Source organism: Hyperoodon ampullatus, assembly GCF_949752795.1.
Source record: "Hyperoodon ampullatus genome assembly, chromosome: 5".
In the NCBI taxonomy this organism is placed as follows: domain Eukaryota; kingdom Metazoa; phylum Chordata; class Mammalia; order Artiodactyla; family Ziphiidae; genus Hyperoodon; species Hyperoodon ampullatus.
The window spans coordinates 47442119-47465703 of NC_136918.1; the positions used below are offsets into that span (position 1 = coordinate 47442119).

At 40.7% G+C, this 23585-nt stretch overlaps 1 protein-coding gene and 1 pseudogene across 3 annotated transcripts in view; both read left to right on the top strand.

The window, feature by feature from the left end:
- Positions 1–8129, top strand: part of MCCC1 (methylcrotonyl-CoA carboxylase subunit 1) — a gene marked incomplete at both ends in the record, with an annotated part of 62296 nt that extends 54167 nt beyond the window's left edge. For both annotated transcript variants that reach the window (XM_079704247.1, XM_079704248.1), the window contains 5 exons: positions 139–188; positions 3299–3436; positions 4735–4842; positions 7142–7213; positions 8001–8129. In XM_079704247.1, coding sequence (XP_079560373.1) covers positions 139–188; positions 3299–3436; positions 4735–4842; positions 7142–7213; positions 8001–8129 — 497 coding nt within the window. The remainder of the gene's footprint in view (positions 1–138; positions 189–3298; positions 3437–4734; positions 4843–7141; positions 7214–8000) is intronic.
- Positions 8130–15652: 7523 nt separating this feature from the next.
- LOC307053214 (actin-related protein 3-like) lies at positions 15653–16870 on the top strand (annotated as a pseudogene). The gene has a single exon. The product of its transcript is annotated as an actin-related protein 3-like (transcript).
- The last annotated feature ends 6715 nt before the right edge of the window (positions 16871–23585 follow it).

The window sequence follows — 23585 nt, forward strand, 5'->3', positions numbered from 1 at the left end:
TTGTCAGGGAGTTAAAAGATGTTGATATCCCTAACAACTAGTTATCCTTAGGTTGAAAGTGAGGTTTTCAGAATCTCAGTTACTGAATAAATGAATGTCTTCTAATTTTTCTTCCATTTCCCCCCTTTCTCCATAAAGATGTAGCCATAGCTGTAACATATAACCGTGATGGGTCACATAGCATGCAGGTAAGCCTTTTTGGTTTTGTTCTACAGCTCAGAGCTGAATCTGATCTCTGTCATACTAAGTAGAGTATTTTTTAACTCTCTACTTTCTCTTAAGCCATTGATTATTATGACTATAATTAGGAGAATGTCATGAGCTTTTATTTCAGACTAATTTGGAGAAATTACCCCCTATACAGTTTCTGATTATTTATTCAGTTTGGCTGTGGGGTTCCTTAAGAATAAACGATTGGTAAAAAAAATATATAATAATAATAATAGTTTTGAATCAGACACGTAACAAGCCCCTAAATTATGTGAATATATTTATATCTAAAGTACTAGTACTCAAATTTTTTGGTCTCAAGACCTCTGTACACTCTTAAAAGTTATTGAGACTCCCCTAAGAGCTTTTGTTTGTATTAGTTACATCTATTAATATTTACCATTTAGAAAATTACACTGAGAAAAAAAATATTATTCTTTTAATGTATGTTTTTAACATATATATAATATATAATTTACCATTTTAACCATTTTTAAGTGTACAGTTTAGTGGCATTAAATACATTTACATTGTTGTGCAACCATCACCACCATCCATCTGCAGAACTTTTCTCCTCTTCCAAAACTGAAACTCTGTACCCATTAAACAGTAAGAGCCCACTCCCACTTCTCCACCCACCCCTCCTCTAGCAATCACCATTCTACTTTCTGTCTCTGTGGATTTAACTACTCTAGGTGCCTCATATAAGTGGAATCATTCAGCATTCCTCCTTTTGTAATTGGCTTATTTCACTTAGCATGTCTTTGAGGTCCTTCTGTTGTTGTAGCATATGTCCAAATTCCCTTCCTTTTTAAGGCTGAATAATATTCCATTGTATGTATATACCACACTTTATTTATCATATTTCAGTGGACACTTGGCTTGCTTCCACCTTTTGCCTATCGTGAATAATGCTGCTATGAACATCGGTATACAAATATCTCTTCGAGACCCTGATTTCAATTCTTTTAGGCATATACCCAAAGAAGTAGAATTGCTGGGTCATATGCTAATTCTCTTTTTAATTTTGGGGGGGAACTACCATACTCTTTTCCATAGTGTCTGTACCATTTTACATTCCCACCAACAGTGCACAAAGGATCCAATTTCTCCACATCCTTCCTTGCCAACAGTTATATTCTGGTGGGTTTTTTTGTTTTTTTGTTGTTGTTTTTCTTTTTTTTAAAGAAACCATCCTCAGGTGTGGAAGTAGTATTTGACTGTGGTTTTGATTTGCATTTCCATAATGACTAATGATGTTAAGCATCTTTTCGTATGCTGATTTGTTTTTTGTTGAGTTGCAGGATAAACGGAGAAAAGATTATTACAAGCACACATTCCATTAGACATCAGAGCAATAACATTATCACGTGTCCTGCAATCTCTAGAAAATTCCACTGTATACTTGAGAGAATGAGGGTAAAAAAAGACAAATAGCATTATGTTATTATGAAATTGTTTGACTTTGTGGAACTCCTAAAGGGGTTTGGGGGACCCTAAGGGATCCACAGGTCATACTTTCAGAATCTCTAGTCAAAATTTTTATGATAGACCTCAATTTTTAAAAGTCCATTATACTGGCAAAATGAAATGCTAAAAGGGTTAAAAAACAATATGAGAACTCAACCAAATTCCTATAGTAAGTACATATTCAGAGAATAGAATAAATCATTTTTAGTACGAGCTAAGAGATTTCAAATCCTGCAAAATGAATTTATCAATGATGCGCTTTAGATTACCCAACGCTTTGAGGCACATTGGTTTTCTTTCTCTGAGATTCAGACAAATGATGGGAAATCTACTTGCTTTAGTATGTGAGAGTTGCAATTCATATTGGTACCTCTGGTTTAGGAACCCCTTCTTATCCCTCGGTAAATGGTAAATTAAATTGCAGATTTGTTCTAATCTGCTCATGGAACTACATTCACGAACTTAGAATGTGCTTCTGTAGATCTTTAAACAAAACTGTTCCCAATCTAACCTTTATGTCCTGAGAATTCCACAAACATTCAAATGGCTGTTTAAGTAGGTTACAAAGCAGAGTAAAATGTCATATTTTTTAACTTAGGATAGATGAGAACCATGTGTAAATACTGCAGTGTGACCTATTTCACTTTAGTCTACATAATATTTTTGAAAAGAATAGCCACAGGACTCTGACACTAACATGGGAATTGAAATGAAAAATAAAGAAAGAAGATTTAAATGAATTTTCTGTGTGTAAGGGAAATCTTTTTCTTGAGTGTGTATAGGAGAAAACGTCCTTTTAAACAGAAAGGTTTCATGTCCTTTTGTCAGCTTCCTTGGAAGATTAAGTGTGAAATCTGTTCTTCGGTACTCTCTCTCTCAGAGTAAGAAAATTGTGGTCAATCTCCAGCTAATTTATCTTCTTAAATCATAACTGAAACCCATGAATTGGATCTACATGTTGGTGAAATCTATCTAATTATGGGGTTCTGGCTTTTTTCGTTACTAACTTTGGCACAGTAAAACTAAAATTGACTTTGGGTACTCAGAAATGAGTACTAACATGTAATATACTCAACTGAATTTTAATAATTTTGTTTACTTTGATCTGTATTTCTATTTCACTTTTTTTTTTTTTTTTTTTGCGGTACGCGGGCCTCTCACTGTTGTGGCCTCTCCCGTTGCGGAGCACAGGCTCCGGACGTGCAGGCTCAGCGGCCATGGCTCACGGACCCAGCCGCTCCGCAGCATGTGGGATCCTCCCCGACCAGGGCACAAACCCATGTCCCCTGCATCGGCAGGTGGACTCTCAACCACTGCACCACCAGGGAAGCCCCTATTTCACTTTTTTATTGCTATTCTTAAATGAACCTTTATCTGTAGCAGTATCGTGCTATAGATATGTTCTATAACTTTTTTTTTCCTTTTAATTATCTTACTGCTGTTTCTTTCTAGAGTATTTTGTTTATGAATCTTAGGAGGAAATTTCCTACATGACTTTAAAAAAAAAATTTTACCTATTACCTTTTGAAACTTACTAGTAAAGAATTGATTTTGATTTTAATTCTGTTGGGTTGTTCATTTATTTTATTTTAAGAATCTTATTTTTCTGTTTTTTCAGATTGAAGATAAAACTTTCCATGTCCTTGGTGATCTTTGCAGTGAGGGAGACTGCACTTACCTGAAATCTTCTGTTAATGGAGTTGCTAGTAAAACTAAGCTGATTATCCTGGAAAACACTATTTACCTATTTTCCATGGTAGTGTCTTTTCTTTATAATAACACTGTTGTGGAGTTTGGGAGAAAATTGCTTGACCAGAGGTATTCCACTGAGATAGTAGAAAGATCCTGCTTCCTTCTCTCACTGCTGTGACCTTTTCTCTGTCTCCCTTTCAGTCTGTTTCTTTGTCACATTTCCACCTTCTGTATTTCTCCATTCATCCCTTTTGTTCTCACAGATTCTCACTGACAGACACATATCCATTTCTTCCTTTAATTTTCAAACACCCTTACCCCCTTCTTGTCAGAGTGAATCTCCCTGCTTAGGGGGCAGTGTTCTCTCAGGGATTTGAGGCCTGAAAACTTCCCCCAATCACCATCCTCCTAGCACTGGGAATCCTGGGGACTTGGGAGGGTGACCATTGCAGGAGGAGTCTGTGGACCGGATACTCCTTATGGGGGAGGTGGGTGGGGTTAGTGGTGGTCTCGTGGCAGTCAAAGGATGGTTGGGGTAGGCTTGGCATGGATTTGGTTAGGAGCTTGTTAGGAGATCTTGGTGTTCTGCATGGGCGAAGAAAGGGAATGGATTATCAAATATACTGTGGCCTCTTCAGAGTCTTCTCACATTTGGGAACCATCTTCCAGACCACAGTCCTTTGTGATGAGATGCCTTTAGTATTCCAGTAATTAAACTACATATTTGGAGTCAAGGTTGATCTCATTTTACCAGTCATTTCTTGCCATAGTCAATGTGCTAGAACAATATGATGGCAGAGGCCATAGAGTGGAGTGGTGAAGAGCATGAGTTCTGGAGTATGAAGCTACTTGAGTTCAAATCCTGGCCCTACCAGCATCTGCTTGACCTTGAGCAAGTTAAACTCTCTAGGCTTCAGTTCTCCCATCTATGAACAGAAATAAATAAATAACAGTACCCAACTCATAAGGTTGTTGGGACCATCAATGACATTATATATTCATATAGTTGTTAAGAAGAGTTCCTGGCGTAGACTAAGCACCTTATAGTGGGGTTGCTACTAAAAATGGCTTCCAGACAGTGGCTGTCTTTTACCAACAGTTATATACTTTAGTTCTTTTAATCCCCTGTGAGGCATGTATGCCATTACTTCTTTACAGTGGGAAACCAAGACTGAGGGGTTTAGTAATTTGCTCAAGGTACAAAGCTAAATTAGAACCCTGGTATTAAAGATGACTGATATTTAACAAATAGTTTGAAAATAATCATCACCTCAGGTCTATTAGTAAAACTACAGTGATCTTAATTTCATTTCTGATTTATGTTATAAACATATATCCCATAAATATCATTTCTATTTATAGGATGGAAGTATCCAGATTGGCATTCCAGTCCCCAGATACTTGTCTTCAGTGAGCTCAGAAGGAACCCAAGGAGGTGCCATAGCTCCTATGACTGGAACTGTTGAAAAGGTAATGATGTGAACGTATGTAGAATGATGTACAATAAGTCCTAATAAATGTCTTTGTTGAACTTTGTTGTATATATTCTTTTTCCCCCTCTCTAAATCTTGCTCATAGGAAAACATGCATTTCAAGAAAACAAGAGGATCTATTATAGGTTCAAGTTCTATATTACAGTGAAAATACCATTTACCTAATTTTTTTTTTTTAATGGCTGTGTCGTGTCTTCGTTGCTGCACGCAGGCTTTCTCTAGTTGCAGCGAGCAGGGGCTACTCTTTGTTGCGGTGCGCGGGCTTCTCATTGCAGTGGCTTCTCTTGTTACAGAGCACGGGCTCTAGACACGTGGGCTTCAGTAGTTGCAGCACAAGGGCTCAGTAGTTGCGGCATGCGGGCCCTAGAGCGTGCGGGCTTCACTAGATGATGCCCGCGGGCTTGGTAGTTGTGACTCCCGGGCTGTAGAGCGCAGGCTCAGTAGTTGTGGCGCACAGGCTTAGTTGCTCCGCGGCAAGTGGGATCTTCCCGGACCAGGGATCTAACCGTGTCCCCTGCATTGGCAGGCGGATTCTTAACCACTGCGCCACAAGGGAAGTCTCCATTTACCTAATTTATGATAAAGACTCTTCTTTGAAGTGGGAATTTCCATCAAAGTACAGATAATCAAGGTTGTCTTTATATGATTAAAATGACACATTCACCAAGCATTATCCAAAATTTGAAAGGTATTGGTGAAGAACAATGTGGTTTGGTGTTGAATGCCACATATATTCAGAGTTGAGATCCATACTGATGTTCAACTGTATGTTCTTGGTACCCATAAATAAAAGAAGAAAACAACTATTTAAATAGTGTGAGGGATTTCACCCACCATTCCTGTCTGGAAATGTTTGTCCCAGAAGAGCAACAGACTTGAGGGACTTGGACCTGCCTTTTGCTCATTCAGTCTCAGTTCCCACAGGCCTCTTGTAATATGGGCATCCCTACTCAGGGTGTACTTTTAAACATGCACTTTTTTCCCCCGTAACTGACCTAAACCCAGATCACTGATTTCATTGAATGCTACTAAAGTTATCACCCAGCATTGGGTGATTGTGGGGCTCTCAGACATGTTTCTCATTTTTCACAGTTTTGACTGTACACATTGACTTCAGAACCTAACTCTACTGTGTGATGTTTCTGAAAACTACTTGATAACCATGTTAACCAAGAAGACAGTAAAACCATATGGGATATATGTGTTCATTTATACTTGAAAAAAGGAAAACAGAGATATTTTTCTGTGTTGCCAGTAAGTTTAATTCTTTCACACGAAGATTGTCTATGCATTTACTACACAAGGCCCTAAAAACTTGAAACACTATCCTAAACAACCTAAAAACTAGAAAACTAGGCAAGACCCTCCACCCTGCCTGTCGTGAAAACATTTAAGTGTAGTACAGGCATACAGCAGAGAGATTGCAGGCTTGGTTCCAGACTACCACAGTACAGCAAGTCACATGAATTTCTTGGTTTCCCAGTGCATACAGAAGTTATGTTTATACTACACTGTAGCCTGTTAAGTGTGCAATAGCAGTATGTCTTTAAAAAAATGGACATACCTTGATTAAAAAATACTTAGATATATGTATAACCGAATCACTTTGCTGTACGCCTGAAACTAACACAACATTGTAATCAACTATACTCCAATATAAAATAAAAATTAAAAACAAAACTGTATTGCTAAGAAATGCTAACCATCATCAGAACCCTCAGTGAGTCATAATCTTTTTACTGGTAAAGGGCTTGAAATTTTGCAAGAATTACCAAAATGTGACACAGAGGCACAAAGTGAGCAAATGCTGTTGGAAAAATGGCGCCCATAGACTTGCTTGATGAAGAGTTGCCACAAACCTTCAATTTCTTAAAAAGAAAAAAAAGAGCAATATCTGTGAGGCACAATAAAAGTGAAGAGCAATAAAACGAGGTGTGCCTGTAGTCAGTCCTTCCCCATTGGTGATATGTCTTGTCTGTATATTCATGAAAACACAAAAGGATCTTGAAATACATTAAGTGTATTCATCTGATTCAAGGAAAACTCAATGGGTTGGGGGGCAGGGATGGGTAGCTAAGGAGTGCCCCCCACTGACAACAGTGCCCGCAATGCCAGACTGATCTATGGGTCTCTGATTTGTGCCAGTATGTTTGTCTTTGGCGGACAAGACAACCGCATAGACACATACTTCTGCTGTGTACATTTATATACCAACTCTGTGGACCACAAAGAACCTCTGTGTTTTTAAATATTAACCTGTCACTCTGACTCTCTAGGTGTTTGTGAAAGCTGGAGACGAAGTAAAAGCTGGAGATTCTTTGATGGTTATGATCGCCATGAAGATGGAGGTAAGTGAAATCACGTGTTCACTTGCCAAATAAACTTTGGGAGCTATCAGTCCCAATCATTCTTTTGTCTTATTTTGTAAATTAAGACCATTTTAAATATTAAGAACCATGGATTGATGAAGCATTAACTGCAGGAAACAAAACCAAACCATCCTTCTCTTACATTTTCATTTTAATTTTGTGAGATCGTACCTATCATTTGTGATTCTGAAATTATCAATAGCTTAGATTCAGGCAGTGACCCAACAGAATATTAGCTACTGGTATTTTCTAAGGCCATAACTAGGATGCCAAATATCAGTATCAAAGCGAAAACCTCAGTCAAGTTAAATTAGCTGTTTAGGTTTTTAGATGGTTAGAAATTGTAGGCCATTGGTTCTGAGCCCTGGTCACAAATTGCACCGGGGAAGCTTTTTGCAAAAGTACCTCCCAGACCAGTTGAACTGGGATTTCCTGTAGGGGAGCCCAAGGATCAGTAGTTTTTAAAAGCTTCCCAGGTGAGTGTCTACTGTGAAGCTTGAGCTGAGAATTACTCGCTAATTCAGAGCTTCCCAATTACTGACCAGGTGCATCAAGGTAGTGATTCCTCTCAATCCCCAAGCGCACCATAAAACTGTTATTATTTTCTCTGTGTGCTGTGATATGAGAAAGGTCGGGAAGCACTGATACATGACAAAACATCAAAATAATTGGCTTCATTTTTCACTTTTCGTGTTTCTTGACTTGGTGTGTGCTCAACCCTCATTAGCGTCACAGCCATTGTTTGTCATGCCTTTTGTCTTTGCAGCATACCATAAAGGCTCCAAAGGATGGCACTATCAAGAAAGTGTTCTACAAAGAAGGTTCTCAGGCCAACAGACACGCTCCTTTAGTCGAGTTTGAGGAGGAAGAATCTGACAAAAGGGAAGCAGAATAAACTCCATTAAATAAGCAGCCAATTAAGCAGCCTCTTAAGTGTAGTATCTCTACACCAAAATGGGAAAGTGCCTTCCTGCTTTTCTAGGGGTCTGATGACCAGCACTTTTACTAAATGATTGTATGATTGCGCTTAAAACCGTTTCGTATTTAAGAATCATGTACTCGGGTCACAAATACAATAAATTATCTCAAAATATTTCATACTAATAAAATTAAATTATACTTTTTTATTGGGAGACAATATAGTTTGTTTCTGCCTCAAATTTTATACAATGTAGTGTTTTTAGGAAGGTGAGCAGCAACTTGATCAAAGGAGAACAACTGAAAGAGAAAAGGTCATTTAACTAAATGAATTATTTCCTGGTCACAGTCATGACGAAAATGGACAGTAACGTATTTCTGAGACAGATGCCATAGCACTAAACCTAAGAGTTTTTTTGCCAAAGAGTAACTTCTTTGGTAGTTTAAACACATGGATGCTATTTTTTTCTTGTTTTTGTGATTGGAAAATTTCTATCTAGACTGCCTCTGTCTTTATTGTACTTTCTAAGCTTGTATAAATATATATACACACACTTATGCTTTTGTGTATATGTATTTTTTTTAGTATTTTTTTAATAGTATTCTGATTAGGCTGAAATTCTCTTTTAAATTTATTTATTTATTTATTTATGGCTGCGTTGTGTCTTCGTTTCTGTGCGAGGGCTTTCTCTAGTGTGGCGAGCGGGGGCCACTCTTCATCACGGTGCGCGGGCCTCTCACTATTGCGGCCTCTCTTGTTGCGGAGCACAGGCTCCAGACGCGCAGGCTCAGTAGTTGTGGCTCACGGGCTCAGTTGCTCCGCGGCATGTAGGATCTTCCCAGACCAGGGCTCGAACCCGTGCCTCCTGCATTGGCAGATGGATTCTCAACCACTGCGCCACCAGGGAAGCCCGTGTATATGTATTTTATACACCTACATATTATATATTTAAATTGTATGCTAGAACATATTTTTTCTAGAAATGCACTTTCAGTCCCCTGCATTTTCAGGTATCCACTGAAGTGTTAAATATTTGTTGAACTGAGTTCTTACTGCACACATGAGATTATGTTAAATGTTGTAGGGAATACAAAGAAATTTTAAAATACGGTCTCTGTACTTTTAAGATACTGATGATTTAATTGGGAAAATAAGACATAATCATGTCGAAAGTTATGTGGGAAAACAATCAGATCCACAATTAAGCAATTGCATTGTCCAAAGAGTGGTGAGAAAGGTACCAAATACTAAATTTGGAAACGCTGAGTTCTCAAGTAAATCTGGTCACACAGCTTAGTTAGAATGTCTATTTTTCCAACAAGGCAGCATGAAACCTAGCACACTAAGACGTGGATGGGGATGAAGGCTGATGGCATATGACTGGGGCAGGACATGTCTTCTAGGAGCTGGGGGGAAGAGAGTCCTGTGGGCAGGTGTGCTCAGGGTAGGTTTCATTAGGAAGGAGAACCCAAGGGCAGTAGCAGGGGTGCAGGGGGGTTGCAGACTAGAAAGGAAGGAGCTGTTGAAAATGAGTAAGTTGTGTTCTATATCTGGGAACAGATCTGCCAGTTTGGAGTGGGAGGTGCTTGGGGGTTAGGGAGGGACAATAAGAGAAAAGGTAGGAAATTTAGGTTGGGACCAGATTTTAACTGGCATGGAATGGCAGGTTTGGATTTTATCTTGCAAGTTGTGGTTACACTGACTTATTTTTCAACAGGGAAAGCAGTGATTTTGAAAAAAAGTTATCTGGCTGTTAGTGCCCCTTTAAAAACAACTTTGACATTATTTCACAAGGTTGAACATTTGTATACCCTATGACCTAACATCCCAGTTCAGAAATGCACAAATGCACTTGTGCACCAAGAATGTTGATAGCCACATTACCCATAATAGCAAAGCACTGGAAACAGTCCAGAGTTGGCTGGCAGGAGGAGTAAATAACTGGTATGGTGCACGGTGGAATACTATGTAACAGCAAACTAAACAGGAGCATCAATGTGGATGAATCTTGGATTCATAGTAGTGAAATAGCATGTACCAGGAGATATACACAGTATGGTACTATCTTTACAGTCTTCCAAAATCAGCAAAATCAGTTATATTCATATATGTAAAATAAAGCTATATTCTTTCTTTTTTTTGATTGAGGTATGGTTGATTTACAATATGGTGTCAGTTTCAGGTGTACAGCAAAGTGATTCACTTATATATCCTTTTTCAGATTCTTTTCCATTATAGGTTATTACAAGATATTGAATAGAGTTCCCTATGCTATACAGTAATTCCTTGTTGCTATTTTATGCATAGTAGTTTGTATCTGTTAATCCCGTACTCCTAATTTACCCCTACCCCCTCCCTCTCCCCTTTAATAAAACTACAGTCTTTAAAAAGTAGAATAAAAAATTTAAAATTAAAGACAGTGATTAGCTGCAGGTATTAAGCAATGGGTTGACATGCGTGAAGCATGTACAGGTAGATGCAAGTTACTGTTAATGTTCTAGTTGTGGGGCTAAGTGGTTGGTTATATTTATTATGCAATTATGTTACAAAACTAACATGTTACATATGATTCAAATAATGTTTTAGAAAATTTCATCTGGCGGTAACTTGCAAGTTGAATGGAGGAGAAGACTAGAGGCTTGAAAACCAGTTAGGAAGAGGTGCTTACAGATAGATATTTGGGCATGAGGTAGTAAAGGAAGAGGCCATCTAAACCAGTGCTTTTTTTTTTCTTTTTGGCCACGCCACGAGGCCCTGGGCAATGAAAGCACGGAGTCCTAACCACTGGACCGCCAGGGAATTTCCTAAACCAATGTGCTGTTGTAGCAGCACAGTCTTCTGCCCTGCCCAAACAAAACTTCCTCTGTTGACGAGAGGAAAAGCAAAGGTGCTCTGGTGGAAATTTGGGGTTGCTGTATGCCCCCTTTCATATCCTTCAGGGGAACAAGATAGTTATTCTCTATTTCATTGTTAAGGGGCTATGTAGATTACAGGTAATAATGTGTAGAGAAGGAATTTGAAGCCAGCCATCCCAATTACCCACATATTGGCGAAATTCTTTGAGATCATCGCTGTGGTACTGTGTGAGCAGAGTTCCTTTGCACATGACTGCATCTGTTTCTTCTAAAACATTCAGGGCATTTGCTGTATAGCAGGGCCTCTGGAAATACAGATGGTAAGAAGTGGTTTTTGCCCTTGCCTCAATTAAAGGGAAAGAGGATCCAGCTGTATAGAATAAAGTACTGTAATTGACGGTAAGTAGTATAATATGCTTGGGCACCAGGTGCCACGGAGGGGCTCAAATGAGTGGAGTAATAAATTCTACTTTGGGTCAGGAAGCTGAGGGAGCGCAGTGACATTTGAACTGGGCTTTGGAAGAGAGCCATTTGCCAGAGGGAGAAAGAAGGTAAGACCAGGCCATTGCAGGGAGAGGGACTAGCAGGGCTAATAATAACAGTGAGGTGTGAAAATGCACACTGTTCGGGACACAGAGGGATCCAGCAGAGGCTGGACCACGGGGTGTGGCCGAGCAGGGCTGGGACACGGCTGCCTAGCCGGGGAAGGACTTTATTCTGGGGGACGTGGCTGCCTAGCCGGGGAAGGACTTTATTCTGGAGGCAGTTGGGAGCCCTGCAGATTTTCAAACAGACAGGTTTTTCAAAGTTATTTCTGTCCACAGTCTGGAATACAGATTGGAAAGTGGAGGGAGACTGGAGACAGTGTGTCCAAAAGAGGCACCAAATATGGAAGCCTGGCCCGGGTGGTCCAGGTCCAGAAGACAGGCCTCGGTATACATCTCCTTGACTTAAAAGTAGCTCTTCTTTTGGATAAGATCCATTTATAGGCATGGATCAAAACCTGAGCCATATTGTTGGAAGAAAGTCGTTTGTTACCTTATCTTTGAAAATAGCATTCTGGATACAGTGTGTTTAGGTCTGTAATAACCAAGAAAACAAAATCTAAGAGCCCTGATGGTTGCTTTTTAGTCATTGAGGAAGCCATAGCATTGTAGACAAAACAGCTTTGGAATTACAATTCTTGCATGCAGATCTGAGCCTTGCCACTTACTGTAGTGTCTTGGGCACGTCCTTTACTTCCTCTGAGCTCTATCTGTGAACGAGGGTAGTAGCACTACCTCACAGAGTTGTTGTGGAGATTAAATGAGAAAATACAGAGGCTGACTTTAGCACTGTGCTTGAAACATCATTTATACTCACCTGATAGTTATTAATTTCTTAACTTCAGTTATTGCTTGAGAGCAATTGAGAAACTGCTCTAAATTAAGCCCAGCTGATCATCCTTGTCAGCCAAATTCCCAGGTCCCATGGGGGTGAAAAATCCTGCCTGGTCATGCATCACCCTGTCCCCTCTCTTCACTCCCTCCCTCAGCTCTAGCCTGCTCCAGGGCCAGCCAGGCACCTGTCCACCACAGGCAGACTGTGGTGCTGCCAGGGGAAGCCTCCATCAGCCCCCCCACCCCCACCCCCCGTCAGCCACAGTCAGCTGCCAGGCTGGCATGTTCCAGAGCCTGCCTGCTCATGGGACAGAAGCACTCCCAGCAGCAGCTCACCTCTTGCACAAAGGCTGGGCCTGGGCTTGCTCCATCTTCCACATCAGTTGTCATGCATGTATGTAGCTGGTACTTGGAGGGGAGACCTTGGTATCTGAAGCCTGTTCGAGTGGGCATTACCATTCCGCTGGGCAGCATTGTAGGGAAGTCTCTTACTTAGCTCAACTATCTCTTTTTTTCTTCTGTGACTGGCTTCTCTTGCACATGTACCATTCTTAACTCTCCAGTAGTTCTCTTAGGAATATTGGACGTTGGAATGTGCGTCTGTGTTCTGCCTACACATGGCACTTCTGCTGTTGTCCTTAAAATATTTACAGTGTTGATAGTAATACGTTGCACTTCTGTTGCACCTTTCATCAGAGGATCTCAAAAAGCACTCTAGATATTCACACTAAGCTTCAAAATACCCAGGAAGAGGAAAATGTGATTTTAAACTGTGTGGTGAGAGGGGAGGAGATGGATGTCCCCAAATGCTTTGCTCCAAGCCCAGAGCAGGGAGTCTTGGGTCATTAGTCTCTTCCTGCTAATGACACACTGCTCCCTGAGGGCTGGCCCCAAGGAGTTGCAGCCGTGGGGTTAGCAGTTCTTCTCCACCAGACTCTGAGTATAGGGCGTCCGAGGAAGCCCCGCCCGGGCTCTCTCCAAGTCTCCAGCTGGGTAGGAGAAGTCTTGCCTACCCACCCCCACTCCCTGTGAGTAACCCTGGGGACACCATTTCTTCTGGACCAGGGGGTGCCTGGGCCACTAGCAGATCATAGCCCTGATACCAGTGATGACCCTGTCACCCTGACATTTGTCTCCCATCTGCTGGATCCTAGGAATCAGAATGTCTTTGTGCCTCTAACTGGCTCAGTCTCCCGCAGTGAGTTGCGCTCCCCTTAAACCTCCAAGCACAGCCTGGATGTAACTCCCTCCCTCCTAAGATGGCTAACATTCTCTGTTCATACCACCGCTGGTTAGTATTTTGCTAAACGCTTTGATGAGATCTGGAATAACTCTCATTCCAAATACACCACTCCCACCCCAGAAAAAGATTTTAAAAAAACGCTAACAACAACAAAGAAAGGTAATTTGTTACTTCTCTGTGTTCCCAATTATTCTTACTCCTTTCTCATTACCACCTAGATTATAAAATCACATGGTTGGGCTTCCCTGGTGGCGCAGTGGTTGAGAGTCTGCCTGCCATGCGGAGTATATGGGTTCGTGCCCCGGTCCGGGAAGATCCCACATGCCGCGGAGCGGCTGGGCCTGTGAGCCATGGCCGCTGAGCCTGCGCGTCCGGAGCCTGTGCTCCGCAACGGGAGAGGCCACAACAGTGAGAGGCCCGTGTACCGCAAAAAAAAAAAAAAAAAGCACATGGTTTTCTCCATTCCTGAAAGCAGGCTTCATGTTAATTATAATGCAGACCGGCACCCGCCTAAGTTTGTTCCCGTTACCCATCTGGCCCCATGCGGAGCTTCGCTTTTTGAAGTGCCCGTCTAAACAGACTCATCCTCAATTGCCCCCCGACCTTCCCTGCTCCTCTCCCAGGCCTGACCCATCACACACCTTAACGCTGGAGTCATTCCACCCTAATACAACACATCAAATAATTATTGAAGAGCTCTTACACACAAGATAAGCCATAGATCTTTATTTAGTTCCTTAGCCACATAAATATTATTAGTCTCTTCTCAAATAAGTATTAATTTAATTTTGGAATAGGTAATATATTCCCGTGGTTCAAAATCCAAAAATGTACATTAAAAGATACACAGTGAAAATCTCCCTCCCACCCACATAGCCCCCTCACCTCTGACAGTAGTTAACCACTTTTTTTTTTTTTTGGCCGCACTGCACGGCTTGCGCGACTTTACCCGCGCCCTCAGCAGTGAAAGCGTGGAGTTCTAACCATTGGACCACCAGGGAATTCCCTATTTGACCACTATTGTTTGTTGTGTATCTTTCTGTTACCCAAAAACTGAGCTCGTCTCGGTGGGCCGAAAGACACAACCAAGCCAAAGATTGGGAGAAGGAAGGGTTTATTACTCGCAGCAGGTAAGAACACCGGGATCTTTCCCAAAGCCATGTCTCCCCAAACAGCAAAACTGGGGACCTTTTAAGCTAAGGTATGTGCATATTCATAAAGGGGCTTGGGTGGTTAATGCATATTCATGGAGGGGCTGGAGCGGAGGAGAATTCAGTGTAGAAGTGGAGCAAAGGTTGGCAGAGTCCAAGCTTTAGTTGATTGAAGTCACGTGGGTCAGAAGAGGTCAACATCATCATTCCCCAAATTCTGACCAGTCTAGGATCTTAGCTTGTAGTTAACACCTGTGTGGGGATCTGAGTTCCTGCAAACAACTCAAAGATTTGTATCAGATTGTTAGGTATATCCCTTGAAGAGCACTCTGTTGACTCTTGTTTCTTGACTGCTTTTCCTTTGTTTCTCCCTTCTACAGTAAAAGTCAAGCTCTGCACTTTGCTTTTTTATTTAATAATGTGTGTTAGAGATCCTTCCATAACAATATATAGGGAGTTTCCTTATTCTGTTTCACAGCTGCATGGTATTCCATTTGTTCCACCAAATGGATATAATTTATTCAATCAGACCCTTATTGGTAGATATCTGGACTGTTTTTAACATTTTGGTATTATTAAAAAAATGCTGCAGTGAATAACTTGACAATACCTTATTTTGCACATACTCAGTTATATCTGTTAGGATAAATTCATAGAAGTGAATTGCTGGGTCAAAGACCAATTATAAAGTATTGAAAAATTAAGCTAAGCCACTGACCGAGCCTGCTGCTCTCTCACTACTTCTTTGGCTTCCCGGCTCCCCCCAACCCCCGATGGAGAGGGCGGCCCGGCCGTAGATGGTCAGATAGCTTCTACCTCTCGCCGCCCACCCCTGGCCCCAACCAGCACAGAGCAGTAGGTGAAGAGGAAGATGGTGGGACGGCTGCCGGCCTGTGTGGGGGACTGTGGCACGGGGTATACAAAACTAAGATATGCTGGAAATACGGAACCACAGTTTATCATCCCTTCCTGTATTGCTATTAAGGAGTCAGCAAAAGTGGGTGATCAAACTCAAAGGAGGATGATGAAAGGTGTTGATGACCTAGACTTCTTCAATGATGATGAAGCAATAGAAAAATCTACATATGCAACAAAGTGGCCAATCCACCATGGTATAGTTGAAGACCGGCACTTCATGGAAAGGTTTATATTTAAGGGCGAAACCTGAAGACCATTATTTTCTTTTGACTGAACCTCCACTGAATACTTCAGAAAACAGGGAATATACTGCTGAAATAATGTTTGAGTCCTTCAATGTTCCAGGCTTGTACATTGCTGTACAGGCTGTTCTTGCCTTAGCTGCATCCTGGACTGCCAGACAAGTAGGAGAACGGATGTTGACCGGTACAGTAATAGAGAGTGGAGCTGGTGTCACTTGTGTCATCCCTGTGGCTGAAGGGTGATTGGCAGCTGTATTAAGCACATTCCAATTGCAGGACGAGATATAACATATTTTATTCAGCAATTGCTGAGAGACCGAGAAGCAGGAATTCCTCCACAGCAATCCTTGGAAACTGCTAAGGCAGTAAAGGAGCGCTATAGTTATGTCTGCCCAGATTAACAAGTATGATACAGATGGATCAAAGTGGATTAAACAGTATACTGGAGTCAATGCTATCTCAAAGAAAGAATTTTCCATTGATGTTGCATATGAGAGATTCTTGGGACCTGAAATTTTTTTTCATCCAGAGTTTGCTAATCCAGACTTTACTCAGCCTATCTCAGAAGTTGTAGATGAAGTAATTCAGAATTGTCTTATTGATGTCAGACATCCTCTCTACAAGAATATTGTCCTCCCTGGAGGTTCAACCATGTTCAGGGTCTTCAGATGTCGCTTGCAAAGAGATTTGAAAAGAACTATAGATGCCAGGCTGAAATTAAGTGAGAATTGAGTGGTGGTAGATTGAAGGCAAAACCTACTGATGTATAAGTCATTACATACCACATGCAGCGATATGCAGTTTGGTTTGGAGGATCCATGCTGGCTTCCACACCTGAGTTCTACCAAGTATGCCACACCAAAAAGGATTATGAAGAAATTGGACCTAGCATTTGTTGTCACAATCCAGTGTTTGGAGTCATGTCATAAAATTGGCTTCATAGTTATTGGGGTTAGGGAGGTGGGAAAGAAATAATCTTATTACCTGTTTTGTCTGGATGGCTGGTTTTGAGGTTGTAAACCTGACATGAAATAATAAGACCAAACAAAATTATACAGAATATTTTAATAAGTATATCAACATGCAAATGCAGAGGAGAGCCAAAATGATTAAGTGATTTTCTTTAGATTGAATATTTGAATCTTATGTGTAACAAAAAGAAGTGCGTTTTAGTTCTTTCTGTTCCCTGGTATTTTGTATATTATTGAATTATCCAAGATTTGATGGGATTTATCAGTAGGTAGATAGCTCTATAATGCTTGAATTGTACACTCTGAAGTGTGCAATGCAAGAGCTTGTTTATATTTCATACTTTTTATACTTTGAGGAAAAAAAGTCAAAGAAAAACTAGTATTTGAGGGAAAAAAAAGTGACCAAGTAAAGGATAAATACAAAAAATAGCCTATGAGACTTGGCTTACACACACAATCATGGGATTCCAGTTATTATGAAGTGCTTCCATACCCTGTGCCCCCCAATGGTTTTTTTTGCAAGGGCTTTTGGAACTAAGAAGCTAGTATCTTGGATTAACTGATGCCTGCTAGTGCTTCCTGATTCCTCGCATTCTGTTTCTCACTTTAAAGGAACAGTAAAGACAAGACTGTTGGACCAGTATTGCAGTTCTGCTGTGTCATTTCTTATTAAAAAATGAATAATTTGATTACCCAAATTGGTATATTTAAAGCCTAACACCATTCTAATAAAGGCACAAATTTCTTTTTTTATTAATTTATTTATTTATTTATTTATTTTTGGCTGAGTTGGGTCTTCGTTGCTGCGCACGGGCTCTCTCTAGTTGCGGCGAGTGGGGGTTACTCTTCATTGCGGTGTGCGGGCTTCTCATTGTGGTGGCTTCTCTTGTTGCGGAGCACTGACTCTAGGCATGCGGGCTTCAGTAGTTGTGGTTCGCGGGCTCTAGAGCGCAGGCCCAGTAGTTGTGGCTCATGGGCTTAGTTGCTCTGCAGCATGTGGGATCTTCCCGGACCAGGGCTCGAACCCATGTCCCCTGCATTGGCAGGCGGATTCTTAACCACTGCGCCATCAGGGAAGCCCACGAATTTCTTTTCAATACTTGTTTCAAGCTCTTTAATCTCTTTATAAGTTAACTAATAAATCTATTTTCTTTAAACCTCTGTAGTAGTTCTCTAAAAATCACACCAGTTGGTTAGCAAGCTGACTTTTTTATGTGCTCTAAACAAATAATGGTGAACTTTTAATATGTTGAGTGCTTTCATTTTGATAACTGGATCTCCATTTGATATTTTCATTTGTATAACTCACTTGCAGTTTGAAAGTTTTTTACTGCTAGTCCCTGACATATCATAGAAAGTTAATTTTTATTGCATTTTAAAATATCTGGATCATAAAGAACAAGTGATGAAAATAAGTTAAAACTAAAAAAAAAAAAATTAAGCTAAAACCACCAGTATTTGAGGGTATTATTATTGTGCCCACAGTAACAACTCACCTTTATAAAGCATTTTATGATGTACTGATATTTTATCACCAAGAGAGGTATCAACACTGCTATCCTCATAGAAATTTGAAGGAACTGAAATTATGAGATCAAAACGATCATACTTTGCATAGTTACTGGGACCAAAACTGAAACCAAGGCTTTTCATTCCAAAATTCTCTGCTTTCTAACCATATAATGCTGTCTCCTGAAGTAGCCAGGCCGGGGCAGGGGTAGGGGGATGGGGTGTGTGTGAAGGAGGCAATTTTATTCATCCACAACTTATGTTCTCCTCTTGTTACTGCACCAAACTGTGGTCTGCTTGCCCATTTGCAGTAAAGCCAATCTACTGGTACCAGGTTGTGGTGAAGGAAAGCGCAGCATTTATTGTAAAGTTGCCAATATAAGGAGAATGGGTGGCTCATGCTCTAAGACCCCAAACTCCCTGAAAGTTTTCAGCAAAGCATTGTTAAAGGGGGGGGTGGGGTGGAGTGTGTCTCAGGGCAAGTGATCAGCCTTGCACAGTTCTCTGATTGGCTGATGGTGAGGCAACAGGGTGGTGTCACAGGGGTTAACATTATCAATCCTCAGGCTCCAGTAGGCCTGGGGGCCATGTGCTCATGATCATCAAGTACTTAACATGTTCCACTTGGTGGGGACTTTCACATCTGTAAAATAACTCAGGAAATGTGCATCAGATACAATTATCTACTTACTCCAGAGAGGAGCTAAAGCAGAGAATATGGGGAAGGGGTCTGTCCTGGGAAGGCCCCATAGGGTCCTGCTCAGTTACACTCTTACCCATTTTCTGAAAGCCTTCCCTCCTTGGCTGAGTATCTTCTCACTCTTTCAGATCTTCACCCAGAGAACTTAATGGTACCAGGGCCCTAACACTGGCTTGACCAGGGGATCACAATCATGCTACTGGCCAGATCAGTCACCTTTAAAAACTCAGTGCAACTTAAGGTGTAATTGGAACCTTGGAAATAAAAACTGTTCTATTCAGAATGGAGGTTAACATTAAATTATCCTCCAAACAAACCGATCCTCTGATGGCCTGATTTCTAGAATAAGATTATCCACTGAAACCTCAATAGAAATGCCGTGTTTCAACATCAACAAGGAATTTGTTAATTTCCCAGATGAAAATCCCTGGGAATGTGTTAACTTCCCAGCAATTGGATGATAGATGGAGGTGATGAGGTCCACAATTCTCAGAGATTTATATTCCTTGAAAGGACTTTGGAAACATCTGATATTTGGGAAAATGTACTTCGTAGGTAGATTCAGTGACAGTTTAGTTCTTCTAAGCAGAAGGGTAAAATTTTACCCTCCTCCTGGAGAATTGTGAAGACAGATTAAGGGAAAAGATAGGACTCACCAAGGCCAGTATTTCATTTATAAACACTGAAAGAATTAAAAAGACAATTTCCTTATCAACTCTTTGCTTTTTTAGACGTTTATTCTTGTATATTTTGTACACTTTTATTATTTGCTAATATAATTCTCCTTTCAACAAAAAATCTGACCTGCTTAAAGAGATGTATGAAAAGCATTAAAACTGCACAGTGGGATCCACATAGAAGAAAACTTTATGGGCAAAAGTATTTGCTCCTTCCTCCAACAGAACACCATATACATGTGCACAGAAATTTGATTTTGTTATTAAAACAAAAGTGGTTTGATCTCTTAGAGACACTAATAGAACCCACAGAAAAATATATCAATACCTTAATGATGATTTCTTGATTCACAGTGAGAAATGTACCTGTCACAAATCAGAATACTTATATTGATTTGACTAGAGTGTTTCTCCTAGTGTGAAAAACACTTGGGGGACTTCCCTGGTGGTGCAGTGGTTAAGAATCTGCCTGCCACGGGTTTGAGCCCTGATCCAAGACGATCCCACACATTGCGGAGCAACTAAGCCTGTGCACCACAACTACTGAGCCTGTGCTCTAGAGCCCCCGAGCCACAACTACTGAAGCCCACGTGCCTAGAGCCCATGCTCCGCAACAAGAGAAGCCAGCAATGAGAAGCCTGTGCACCTCAACGAAGAGTAGCCCCCGCTCGCCGCAACTAGAGAAAGCCCGCACACAGCAACGAACACCCAATGCAGTCAAAACTTAATTAATTAATTTTAGGAAAAAAGAAATAGAGCATTTTTACAGTAATGGAAAGTTCTGTTGGGCGACACTCATATAGACCATGTGAGTCACAACAACTTCTGTCCCTTGTGATTTAAAAAAAACAAAAACTTGGAAGCCAAATTATAATAATGAGACTTCTTGATGAGCAGAGACCCAGATAAAAGCAGTTTGGTGCATGGTAAAAGATCTGACAATTTGATTCATCTCTCTCCACAAAAAGAACTCATACCATTTGGGGCTACAGAGCCCCAAATGGTTGAAGACAAGCTACCAATTTTCTCCCCTGGAATTTCTATTTTTAAAATTTTCATTTGCTGATCCTTGTTTTTAAAAATATATTCTTCCTTTAGTTTTATTAATACCACCGTTAGCCTATTCTCCCTAAGCCTTCTTGATAAAAAGAATCACTTGGAGCGCTTGACAAAAATAGGTTTCTGAGGGACTTCCCTGGAGGTCCAATGGTTAAGAATCTGCGCTTCCAATGCAGGGGGCATAGGTTCGACCCCTGGTCAGGGAACTAAGTTCCCACATGCTGCTGTGAAGCCAAGAAAAAAAAAAAAAAGATTTCTAAATAAATTTCTAAGGGAAAGGCCTGGCATTCTGCATAGTTAAAAAAAGGCCCCAGGAAGGTTTGGAAATGACAAGTTAGTTCACTGCAACTCAAAAGGTAATGTTCCTACAAGCCACCTGCATATCCTGATTCCACTGGTCAAGAGAGGGCCCGAGATTCTCCTTCCTAACAAGCTCCCAGGCATCTAGGCTGGGGACCACACTGAATAGCATGCCTCCGTGGTTGTCATAAAGTGCTCCAGGGCCAGCAGGATGGGCAATAGCTGAGAACCTCTTAGAAATGCAAAGTCTCAGCCCCACCCTACACCTACTGAATCAGAGACTCTGGGGATGAGACCCAGCAATCTGTTTTAACAAGGTCTCCAGGTAAGATTTTGATACATCCTAAAATTCAACAACTACAGATCTAAAGTTATGCTTAGTTGCTTCTTACTGCTTCTGATGGGAAATTATTTCATTTGAGATGAACCTTTGCATGTTTCTAATTTTATTTGTCTTGTGTCCATTTAGACAGTTTAACTCCATTTGGGGTGGTACCTTGCTAGCACCATTGTAAAGTGTTCAGGAAACATTAGCAAGAAAATCATCATGGAGTATTTTGAGGGAATTTGTTCCTGTTTATCCTTTTTTTTTTTTTTTTTGTCTGCACTGTGCATCATGTGGGATCTTAGTTCCCTGACCAGGGATCGAATCCACGCCCCCTGCATTGGAAACGTGGACAGAGTCTTAATCACCGGACCGCCAGGGAAGTCTCTGTTCCTTGTTATCTTTACATTTAATTTTTAAAGATCACTGAAGAAAGCATTGTGTATTAATACAAGGTAATGGGTAAGATGCCAATACAAATGCCCAAAGGGACCAAATAGCCAGATAACACCTGTAAGTGAAGTGATGGGTTCAGGGAGGAGCTTTGGCCTCAGAAAGCAGCTGCTTCTCAGCTCCACCCAGTCAGTGCCAGGCTGTGCGGGAATGTGTGTCCAGAGTGGGTACAGCAGTGCCAGCTGCTTAAAAGAAGTCAGAAAGCCAACTTTTCACATGAAATCTCTTGATTTTTAAATGGTGGCAAACTATGCAGGTTTGTAAATATTCTGTGTGCCTAACAAGTTAGACTTCTGTTAGTTACTCTACCTTGGAGAGACTAGTCCTAGTCCGGGAGGTGATAGGCTGGCCTTCTCCCTCTCTGTGCATCACTGAGACATATGTCTGTCTTAGAAAGAAGAGAGAGCCAAGCCGAGGTCTATCCCCAGCTCTGGGGGTCCACAGCTGTGAAACCCCAGCTGAAACCACGTACCATTATCCTGTGAAAGGCCAGTCAATCCTTCCCTTTAAGTAGCTCTGAGCAGCCAAGGGCTAGTGTTCATGGAACTATTTGGAACATTCTAAATTGGGAAACGGACAGTTTTACATTGTGTAATCCATCTGGAAGCAAACAATACCTAATAGGATAGTGGTTCTAGGGGCAGATTCAGATTTTGTGGGTCCTGAAGATTATACCATTTGGGGCGACTCTAAGAAAAAAATGTGAAATTATGAATACAAAATTAGTTATGAAAGTACACAGAGGTCTTAACCAAAGGTGGGAAAATGTTTACTTTTGCAAATTTTACAGAAAGCAAATGTCCAGGCCCTGGAGCTTCCCAAGTGTCCTGGCACATCCCTCTCTGTCCTGGTGACCACTGGGGTGCAGGTAGGGGTTGGGATCAGGACTGCAGGTGTTCTGGGGTGCTGCTGATGTTCTGTTTCTTAACCTTGGTGGGGATTCATTTTACAACAATTTATTAAGCTGTGCACTTATGTTTTTTGCACTCTTATGCATATTTCATAATTTAAAAAATCATTTGACCCTTTTCTAAGTCAGCAAAAATACTAATTTCAGGGACTTCCATATCAGTCCAGTGGTTAGGACTCCGAGCTTCCACTGCAAGGGACATGGGTTCTATCCCTGGTCAGGAACTAAGATCCCACATGCTGCATGGCGTGGCCAAAAAACAAACAAAAAAACTCATTTCATTGGGAAGTAGATCATCAACAAATATTTGTTGAATGAATGAACAATGAATGAGTGTTTTCAAATCTATTCAGCCAATATATGTCAAGGGCCTAAATGTGTAAGGATCCCTGCTAGGTATTGTGTTATTAAATACTTTATAGTATTTAATATTTAAGTAAAAAGTAAAATTTAATAAAAGAAATAAAATAATTATATTTTATTTTATTTCACCATTTAAAAAAGGTTAATCTGACTCTTTCACTATTGTTTTATATATAAATAACTAAAAATATAAAATATAAATATTATTTTATGTATATATATAAGCCAGATACACATTTTTAAAAAATTTTTAATATTTATTTACTTATCTATTTATTTATTTATTTTGGCTGCACCAGGTCTTAGTTGCGGCACACGGGATCTTCACTGCAGCATGTGGGATCTTTAGTTGCGGCATACGGGCTTCTTAGCTGTGG